At 36.3% G+C, this 10928-nt stretch overlaps 2 protein-coding genes across 3 annotated transcripts in view; one reads left to right on the top strand and one right to left on the bottom strand.

Annotated features, from left to right (window-relative positions):
* The window catches only part of LOC138122113 (cytosolic non-specific dipeptidase-like), a 203971-nt gene that overhangs the window by 31749 nt on the left and 161294 nt on the right, over nt 1–10928 (top strand). The gene's annotated exons all lie outside the window — the stretch shown is intronic.
* On the bottom strand, nt 543–3888 carry LOC138122117 (alpha-L-fucosidase-like). 2 transcript variants are annotated; one of them, XM_069036260.1, is made up of 8 exons: nt 3486–3888; nt 2158–3408; nt 1957–2095; nt 1799–1905; nt 1388–1747; nt 1128–1268; nt 756–1060; nt 543–706 (listed from the first exon to the last, which is right to left on the bottom strand). In XM_069036260.1, exons 2-8 carry the CDS (start codon nt 2351–2353, stop codon nt 605–607), a joined length of 1350 nt encoding a protein of 449 aa, XP_068892361.1. In that variant the 5' UTR covers nt 2354–3408; nt 3486–3888; the 3' UTR covers nt 543–604. The 2 variants fall into 2 exon arrangements, with proteins under 2 accessions (XP_068892361.1, XP_068892362.1); XM_069036261.1 differs by lacking the exon at nt 3486–3888 and having other exon boundaries at nt 2158–3452.

Genomic DNA, 10928 nt, shown 5'->3' on the forward strand with positions numbered 1-10928 from the left:
ATTAACGTCAAAATTCAATGACATTTTTTTAAATTATTTGATAGGTAGACAATTAAGTGACAAACGGACAAAATCAAATTTACATTAGAAAAATTTTCGTTTCCCGATTTTTTTGCAACCAACTGTACTGTTCTATTCAAAAAAAATCGCGTACACCTATTATTTGTTATTTGCCTGCGTAATTTTGTTGTTCTGGCGTCTATTAACGTCATATTGCGACACTTAAGTTATTCAAAAATGCCAATACCAAAAGATTCTGAACAAGAAAAGTGGGAATTTAGTGCTATTTATGCCATGTAGACTGAATGCGGTTATAAATGCAAACGGCGCCAGGACCAAATATTAATGTAATATTCAAATAAAATTATCTAAAAATTAAAATAGAACCTGTCTTCTCACTTTTGTCAAAATGACTGGAAAAGTCCGTTTTTAAACGATGCAAAATCTTATAATAATTGCTCACTTGATTTGAATGATGTACACGATTTTTTTGAATACAAGTGTACGTATCAATGGATTTAAGAAGGGAAAGAATAAATTACTGAAATTCAAAATATTTTCTATTATATTAAAATGTTTGCAAAATGATAAAAACTACATCATGTTATTTATCTGCTGGCGATATTTTAAGAACCCAAGCCCAATTACTGGCAACTGTTGACTTATCTGGAAAAACTATGTCCACTTGATCTCCATTAAGCTCCCACTAAAAATTATTTTTGTGATAAAATATTTAAACAGGTCATAATTCTTACGGAAAGTTGATCGTTTCCCCCCAGTAAACCAACCGTTGTATCTGAATTTTCGAAAAGCGAATTAGCAGATCCTAGACTCAATAGATTATCTGCAGGCCTATCCAAAACCACTGCGTATACAGATGAATTCTTGGCAGTATACCAGACACTGGAACTTAAAGTGTCATTTTGTGTAGTCCAGGGAGTGCTCTCGTATATTGCTTCACCGTTCACGGACAACCAGCTGCCAAGATCCAATAAACGTTCTTGAAAAACTGGAACAATCGTTCCTTCCTTCGTGGGTCCAACGTTTATGAGAATATTACCTAAACAAAAATATCTGAGGTTTTAATAATTCTTGTAGAAAATTTGTTGCATGAATTCGTTATTTACCTCCACAACTAATGGTTTGTGTGAGTGTGACAAGTAGCTCATGTGTAGTTAATACGTCACTTATTACTGCATTTCTTCTGTAGCCCCAAGAGACTTTGTCTATAGTCATAGCGTTTTCCCATTTATGCGGCAGCAACACACCTATAAATATTATGAGGTACAACATTGAAATCAAAAGAATTAAACCTGGATTGATGTTCAAGGTTTAAGATAAACATTCGTTTTTAAGAAGATATTGTTCTATTACTGTCATAACTAACCTGGATTATATCTATCATTACAAGAAAAGAATCCACCATGAGTGCAAGGAGTTCCAGTTCCCCACCTGTCATTTGTAACAATGATGTCTTTCACGGGACTCTCATTGTACAGCCATGCAAGAAACTCTGTAGATTTCCAGTAGGTGTCAGGTGCTTCTCCGTCACCATCTGACCATAATACTTCCGGTTGATAAGTATTTATTAACTCTTTCATTTCCGGTATTATTTTAGAATCGACGAAAGTGGTTGTTGTCCAGTTATTAGCTCGGTCTTCAGCGTAAACAGGGTGGAACCACTCGAATAAAGAATGATACAATCCAAAATGAATATCTGTTTTTCTGATAGCGTCAGCAAGTTCGCCTAGTAAAGGAACACTATAATAAGAATAATTTTGTTTTTAAAACTACTAACCTACGAGATCTCTGTGAGGTCCCACGTCATTGGAGTTCCAACTGTATGAATACTTTGAGGGCCACAAGGTGTAGCCTTCATGATGCTTGGTAGTTAACACCACATATCTAAAAGTGAATTTAGTTAAAACAGAACATAACATTTACAACTGAAGTTACTGGGCGCCCGCTTTCACAAATAAATCAGCCCATTCTGAGGGTTCGTAAAATTCCGCGGTAAACTCTTTGGCAAAATCTTGGTAAGTAAAGTTTGGAGGATAATTTTTTTCCATGAATTCGACATGATCGGCTCTACCTTCTAAACAATTTGTAAATACATCGTTTAATAAAATTAGTAATCAACTATTATTGTTTGTTTACCATTCCATCTGAACCAAAACCATTCACTTCCGAAACTAGGGACGGAGAACACACCCCAGTGGATGAAAATTCCGATCTTTGCTTTATCGAACCACTCGGGTAAAGGTCGAGCGTCCAAGCTGTCCCATGTTGGATCATAGTCAGCAGCCACTTGGCTCAAAACAACGGACAGTGTTAACAGAAACAAGACAGCCATGTTGGTTCACTTACAACTGTTTTTTTTTGTGCGATGTAGTTCTAAATTGATTAATATATACAAGTATATTGTTATCAAACAATGAAGGACAATGTATTGTATCAATTACACTTGAATGTCATTGGTCGATCAGATAAAAATGGAAGAAATCACAATGCAGAATCAATTGGCCACTTTTGGAAATTACCAATGTTTGTTTAGGCAAAACACTATCTGATCGACTCTTTAACGCCAACTTAGACCCTACTTAAATAAGTATTTATTTGATAAAATACAAACTCTCATTTTTTCAAACCTTTTTTCGATTCTATTAGATTCCAACCTGTAGCATAATAATATGTTATTTAATGTTTATTTTTGTTTATTAATAAGTAACTATATTTCCAATTACTGCAAGCACAGCTGAAATTTTTATTCATATATTCAAAGAAAAAGGCAACTCTCAACAATTTACAATTTAAACATTTATAAAAAGCAATTTTCACTCATTTGACATACATACAAAATGTCAGTAACACGTTTTCTTGTAAACGATTAAAATTAATTTTAGCCCTTAATCCTACGTGTACTTTTTTTTTAAATAGAAGTGTACCTACTAATGACGAACTACGTGTTGTGCAAATTCGGGGTTGACGAAACCTCCCCCGCCGGTGAGGGACATTTTTGGAAGAAAGAGAGACTTCGAATTTGACCGTCTTAGTGAAAACACATAGTTTCGTAATCATCGTCTCGTGTCGTGAAACCCACTTAGTTGAAGTGGCACCGAAGTCCAAAATTATCGTTGAATTCCACCCATGTCAATCGGTCCATGGTCTCTTCCCGGTCCGCATAAAAAGGTAAGTCAATTTTGATTTAACGAATTGTGGATCACGGGGAAAATCGAACAAAGCTCTTCGTTTAGGTAGGCTTAAGTCAACTAAAACTGACTTAAGTGCCCTGGAGACAGTGTTGTGGGGGAAATTTTGAAAAGTGAGCACCTTCATCCGTTCCACCAGGTACAGAAGAGTGCAGGCCTTACAGGAAGGTGATTATGAGCCCAGAGCACGATACTGCAACTGGTTGTTGAATCAGAACCAACAGAACCCTGCTTTCAGACGAAGCAACTTTCACGAAAGAGGGAGTTTTTACTTACCATAACAATCACTACTGGCGGTTCAGAACCCCCGACTTTTTCGTAGTAGTAGGCATCAGCAAAAATTAGGTGTGAACGTTTAGGCTGGAATCATAGGGTGTTATTTATTAGGCCCATGTATTTTACCCCACAGGCTAAACCACCAAAATTTTCTAAATTTTTTGAACAACCACTTCGTAAATCTTTTGGAAGACATTCCACAAGCCACTTTGAGAAACATGTGGCTGCGATTGGACGGTGCTCCACCGCATTTTGCGCTTCCTGTGAGAACTGTGTGAAGATCCGCATCACCCATCACTCTGTTCTGTATAACTCTGAAGTATGTTAGTACTGCCAATAGATTATTCTGTAATTTAAAATACACTGACCGGCAAAAAAAACCGGCCACCCGAATTGTTTTCTTTTTAATCGTTAATAAATGCTTACATACTCATTACTTTAATTAGAAATTTGTATTAATTTTTAAAACCATTCATTATTGATTCAAGATGCTCAACTTACCCAATAAAAAATAAGTTAAACACAAGAAAATAAATTTAATTTGAAAAAGCAACAAAAATAATAAAAATCATTAAAAACACCATTGTTGTTCGTAGAACTCTTAGAACACGTCAAACTTACTCCAAAACATTTGACATAAGCCTATTTGATTTTTAGTTTCAACAATTGTTAACAAACGAAGTGTGTAGTACAGGGTGAGAAACAATAACTGTTTCAGTTGGCAAAAAAAAATTTTACATAAAATTTTCAAGACTGAATTGTACCTATTTCGGTTTGTTTTATTGACAATATTGACACCTGGTATACATTTCAAATTTAAACGTCTTGGTTTTTGTGATCTTTTATTAATAAAATGGTTTTCTCGTTGGAACATGACATAAAAGTCACCAAAAATCACCAGAATTTATTGCCAACTCAATCAGTACTTGTTGCTCACACGGTATAAACTGCTGAAAAATTTGCAGTGGGAACATTCTAATGTTGAAGGAGAATCTTGGCAATTGAAATAAAAACCAAAGGGTGTTAGAGTATATTTAACATGTTAAAACATTGCTAACAAAAAATAATATCGTTAACCCCCTATTAGCCCATCAGATTCTACGATTTTACCACAGTTCAGGGTGGCCGGCTTTTTTTGCCGGTCAGTGTATAAGCAATGGAATTTTAAGAAAGCTAACATTCAGTAGTTGTATGATAATCTTTCTAAGATAAATTGGTCCTTTCTTCACAATTGTGCGAGCAACGATAAAGAGAATAGTAAATATCATTAAAAGTGGAAGTGAGTCCTTTTGTGCCAAGCCCACCGATTGAAGACCGAAACGAAGTCGATGTCGACAACTGGGCGAACAAAATGCAAGAAGTCTGTGATTACTATGTATTTACAATAAGTACCTTTTCTTTTCTATTTTTCTCTTTCAATAAATTTTGTCTGTTTGCTTCTAAATAAAAATGCGTTACGTAATGAAACCAATGTGGTAATGAACTACATTACCTACGCAACTCAAACGACTGTAAATGAATGTGGTTATAAGGTCTTATCCAAGCAGCCGTATACAGGGTGTTTTCGAAGTTGAGGTGTTCCTTTTAACCTGTGATAGTATGCGTTGTTCTAAAGAGTTTTAGCCAAAGTCACCTTAGTAAAATGTGTACGGCAATGAAGATATAGTCCATTTTTTTATTATAGTCCGATCAGCTTATAGTCCGAATCAAGAAGTCGACATGACCTGTGTCTGCTTTCAACATTTGACAGCAGTGCATGGTGCTACCAATATTTGATAACTATTTATCAACTAATAGGTAAAATATATTAAAAGTTCTTGAAAATGACACTAAACAACTAGGTTTGGACTGTCTTTAGTGTCTTTCTTTCTTCCTAGATTTTGTTTCGGCAATGCCACGTAAGGTCAATGCCCTTACACGCTAATAAGAAAATTTTTAATGTATCTTGCACGGGAACGAGATAATAATGATCCGCTTTTGCCAATGGGTGCTGTTCAAGAAAGAGTTGCGTAGCTTTTCCTTCGCATCATACAGCGGAAATTTCAAGCAAAATTAAACAAAATTTTACGACCTAACCTAAAAATTTGACGTCGCTAGTGGAATAAACGTACAATTCGCGTTTTGCTCTAATCGCACATGTCAAAGCGTGATGCATAGTGGGACGGACTTAATAAAATACGCACAAAAATCCAATAGCTTGTTTTACATTATGTTGAAAAGAGACAGCAATATAACAGTTGTTCTGTTTATTAATTGATCCATCGGACTATAATTAAAAAATGGACTATACAATAAGTTAATTTTTTTGAAATTTCTGAAACCGGTCCTGCTCAAATTTGCGCTGATTTGTTAGAAATTAGAATTGACAAAAAAAAATCAAATGAGCATGGACGTTAATCAAAAATACTGTCAGAGTTGTCATCTAATTAGTCGGAATGGCTTTATCATTACGCTCACAGATATGTTGCTAATGCATGGGCAATGTTATCACGTTATCAGAATGCAGCTGCGGCGTCCAGAGAGTACGCAGCGCGATTTCCAGAAAGACACCATCCTGGGCCACGTCAGTTATTAATCTAGGACAGCGGAGAAATAGACAGGACCGGACTCAAAATTTTAGAAAACAATAAAAATATACAATCAATTATCTCCCTTAATACAAACATTTTACTAAGAAGATTTAGGCTAAAATTCTTAAGAATAATGTATAGTATCTCGTGTTACAAGGAACCCCTCAACTTCGAAAACACCCTGTATAAAAATTTTAATTGACCTCACACAAAAACAAACATCTAAGGTTAACAATAAAATTCAACGCAAATGTTGAAATTGCCAACCATTTAGCACTCACCGACACTTCGTACATACACTGTGCTCAATAATGTCAGGGCTTATTTGTTCCGTTTCAGCGTGCATTTTTTGCCGCAAATCTTCTAAATTGTTTGGTCTATTAAAATAAACCTTGTAGCGACCCAGAGATGTAGTGCGCCGAGCCGAGCGGCCACCAGACTAGCGCCCTTGTCACCGATACGTCACCAGGAGGTTACGACGACCTCCCCAACGGAAGGCCCGAACCCGGGGGGTGCTGCAGCTGTCGACCCACGACGATACCGATACACAAAGGGTTGTTATACGAGGCGCTCCAACGTGGGGCCCACAGGACCAAGGGATTGTTATAACCTTCGATTTTAACTAAACCCATAAAAAATGTTTACCTTAAAAATTAAATTAAATTTTTTAAATACGAACGCGTTAAGTGAAGACGTATTTGTTTGTGCTCACTACATATCAAGTGCCCGCGCGATAACAGTAGCTATTTGTGATAAGAAACTGCCGTGATATCGGTACGGTGATAAGATAACAAAGACAAAAAAGTCCGAGAACTTGGTGAATATGTTCTTAATTGACATACTACAAATAGATAAATAAATGAAAAACAACGAAATAGAAAAAATGGACCAGGATAACCCATTCAGCAAAAGTAGTAGGATCGAAAGTTCTACAATGAGAGCCAGAAGACACTCACGAACGGACATATCTGAACAAATAGGGGCATTAGCAAAACCCGTACAACCAAAAGCGAATTACGTACCTACACCAGACACAAGTAACGTAGAGAAACTACAGCAAGATCTTGCAGAAGCTCAACAGGAGATCAAAGAATTAAAAGCAATTATAGCTAAACTGCAACCAACGCGCACAAGATTTAGTCCCGCAAACTCAGAGGAGGAAGAAGAGCTAGTTAATAGAGAAACTGCATGGATACTGAGGGAGAATAAGAAACGAAAACAAAGTAGGTCACCGGAAAGAATAATTGCAGAAAAACAAAGTGAAAAAAAAACAAGAATCGAAACGACAAAAACCACCACCGGTAATAATTAGCAATATAAACAACTACAGTCAACTAAACACACATCTTAAAAGCGAAAAAATTAATTACAGAACCACTATGTTAAATAATAACCAAGTAAAGGTGAATGTAGACAATGAATGGGAATACAGGGCATTAACCAAAGTAGTGAATAATCAAAAATACCAGTGGCACTCCTATGAGAACAAGCTAATTAGACCACTACGAGTAATTGTAAGACACCTACACCCATCATGCCAACCAACGGAGATACAACACGAACTGAAGGAAAGAGGATTTCTAATTACAGATGTAGTGAACAAAATAAAAACAATTAAAGAAAATGGAGAATATAAAAGAATACCACTACCTCTCTTTATGCTAACTTTTGAATCTAGCCAGGACATCAAAAAAGTATATGATATAGAATTCTTGTGTCACATGAAAGTCTCAGTTGAAACTGTCAGAAGTAGTAAACTTATACCACAATGCAAACGTTGTCAGAGATATAACCACACCCAGAAATATTGTGGGCACGAACCAAAGTGTGTTAAATGTGCTGGACAGCATTTAACAACAGAATGTAATAAAGCAAAAAATATACAACCAGTATGTGCAAATTGTGGCAAAAATCATCCAGCAAGTTACAGGGGATGCGAAGTTGCAAAAGAATTACAAAAAAGAAGAGATGAAGCCAGCAGAAAACAACAACCTAGAACACTTACAGCCAACGAAATCAAACCTGGAGTATCATATTCACAAGTAGCCCAAAAAGGAAACGAACCAGACCAAACGCCTGCAGACATCAAAAATCCAAACCCAACGGAGGAAACGTCTCTCATGCAAATGATACAAAATCTAATTACAAGAGTAGACCAACTCGCAGCACGGTTAACCACAATAGAGAACGATATTAGCAGAACTTGTCACAGTAAATAATGAGCAAAAATGATCTCCGAATAGCTACTTGGAACGCCAATGGTGTTCTGAATAGAAAAGAAGAACTACAGATTTTCTTACACCTGCAAAATATCGACATATGCCTTCTCTCTGAAACACATCTAACAACACAATCATACCTCAAAATTAGGGGGTATAAAACTTACAATGCAAACCACCCATTAAACCAGGCCAACGGGGGCAGCGCCATACTAATTAAAGAACATATTAACCACCATATGGAACAGACAGTACAACGAGAAGAATATCAACTCACTGCAATATGCGTGAACTCGGTAAAACAAAAATTAATAATAGGGGCTGTTTACTGTCCACCTAGACATAATCTTAAAAAACCGGACTACACGACCCTGCTGAACTATCTTGGAGAAAGGTTTATCCTGGGTGGCGATTATAATGCCAAACACCTGAATTGGGGTTCAAGAATCACGACGACCAAAGGTAGAGAATTAAAAGCAGCACTCAGGGAAAAAGGATGCGACATTCGTTCAACCGCCAGACCTACTTACAGGCCGTCGACCCACGAAAAACACCAGATCTTCTGGATTTTTTTATAACCAGAAAAGTAGCACTAAATTTCACAGATGTGAACTTATATGTAACTTCGATGTTACTTCGGATCACTCAGCTGTAATCCTGACCCTCAGCCATCATATAATAAAAAAAGAAAACAAACCCTATTTAACTAATAGAACTACAGACTGGCTGAGCTTTAGAGAGGAATTAGGAAAAAATATTCAATTAAACGTACAACTAAAAAATAGAAAGCAACTGAATACAGCAGCGGAACAATTCATAGCACAAATTCAAGAAGCAGCATGGAATAACACGAAACCATACACATACAAAACAGTGGGCAAGAATTATCCCTTCGAAATAAGAGAACTAGTGAGAGACAAAAGAAGGGCTAGGAGAAAGTGGCAGACAACTAGGAACGCAGCAGACAAAACCAAATTAAACAACCTTACCCAACAATTAAAGCGTGAAATTATAAACTTGAAACAATCCTCGATCAAGTGTTACCTGAGAGAACTGACAAATGAAAGAAGTACGGACTACTCACTATGGAGAGCTACCAGGAAGCTGAAGAAACCAATAACATATATACCGCCATTAAGAAAAACGAATGGTAATTGGGCAAAAAGCGCTAAAGAAAAAGCGGAGGCTTTTGCTAATTATTTAGAGCAAACATTCCAACACTATACAGCTCAAAATAATTCCATGAGTCAGGAAGAATATAATAACCAAGACGATGAAAAAATTCCCCTAGTTACTCCAAAGGAAATCGCCAACGAGATTAAAGTAAATCTTAATCCAAAGAAAGCCCCGGGGTATGACCTTATAACTGGTGAACTACTAAAAAACCTGCCCAAAAAAGCAATAGTAATGTTGACATACCTGTTCAATGCAGTAATCAGGTTGCAACATATGCCCAGCTGTTGGAAAGTGGCAGAATAACACTAACTTTTCACGTAGTACGAAGGTCTATCAGAAATAGAAGAAAAAAGTGAGGGTTGTTATTTAAAAAAATTATTGATCATAATTCGGAGATGAAAAGCTGTCCACATAAGTAAAGTACTGAATATGCACTTTTTAAAAACAAAACCTTTTTGTCAGAAATTAATTCTTACAGTTTTATCGAATTTATACCGAACTTTATGAACGCATTGTATATTTCTAACACATTTCATTGCAAATTTTAAACTGTAGTTATAAAAAGTTCAAAAAAGGAAAAATTCCCTATTCTTTTTTGCCTAGTTTATTATAAAAACCACGACCTTCTACATAGTCGAGACGCAAACGCTTGGCTCTCTCCGGCCTGTTCATTTGAGCAAAATACCATTATGCACTTGTAAGCCGTTTGGCGCTAGCGAACGGGCGATTTGAGTTCGGAACCACGCGATTTGAAACTTGACTTTCTGTCATTGTGCTGTCACCAGTTGTTACTTTGTCGGGTAAAAACATGATTACTACATTTTAATCGAAATTTTCGATTAGTTAAGTATATTAATTGCATAGATAATAATCGTTCCTAATATACATATGTATTCTTAAATTTAATTATTTCACGGAATTCAGTACTTGTTAATACCCACAACATTGGAAGTAGACGAAGGAAAAGAAAATGAAGATTTAAGCAAGCAAAGAACTGTTTGCGGAGATAGAGGATGTTTCAATCGGGATCGGTACATTAGCAGCACTGTTGGAAACGCTTGCCGACAACATTATGTTAGTGAAGAATACCTAATTTTAAAATACATTTTAAATTATACATGCAAGTCTATTGCTGATTAAAAGATTTTTGAAATCCCTACCTGGGCAAATATTTAAACTTTCAAGCTAGCGATTCCGTAGAATATTGTCTGAAGGCAATTCATTGAATATTTTTGTCTTTTTATAATCCTTACACGTCTCGAAACATCATTTTACATGTCATCTTTTTGACATTTAACGTTTTGCGCCAATTTCGGCGCCTGCAAAATAGCGCCACACGGCGAACGCCGAAAACTGGCAAATGAACAGGCCGGAGAGAGCCAAGAGTCTCGACTATTTAGAAGGTCGTGATAAAAACAAAATATCCCAAATTGCATTTTGCCTACGACGAGTGGGAGAAGGGATATGGAGTGGTTAAG

The sequence above is a fragment of the Tenebrio molitor genome, chromosome 1 (genome assembly GCF_963966145.1).
Source record: "Tenebrio molitor chromosome 1, icTenMoli1.1, whole genome shotgun sequence".
Classification (NCBI taxonomy): Eukaryota; Metazoa; Arthropoda; class Insecta; order Coleoptera; family Tenebrionidae; genus Tenebrio; species Tenebrio molitor.

What these genes read in the sequence shown, in the direction of transcription:
- LOC138122117 (XM_069036260.1), bottom strand. Translation starts at nt 2,353, where the DNA reads ATGGCTGTCTTGTTTCTGTTAACACTGTCCGTTGTTTTGAGCCAAGTG. An exon ending in TAATGATAGATATAATCCAG is followed by an intron (nt 1,269 to 1,387) that starts GTTAGTTATGAC and finishes TAATATTTATAG; the next exon opens with GTGTGTTGCTGCCGCATAAA. An exon ending in ACAAACCATTAGTTGTGGAG is followed by an intron (nt 1,061 to 1,127) that starts GTAAATAACGAA and finishes ATTTTTGTTTAG; the next exon opens with GTAATATTCTCATAAACGTT.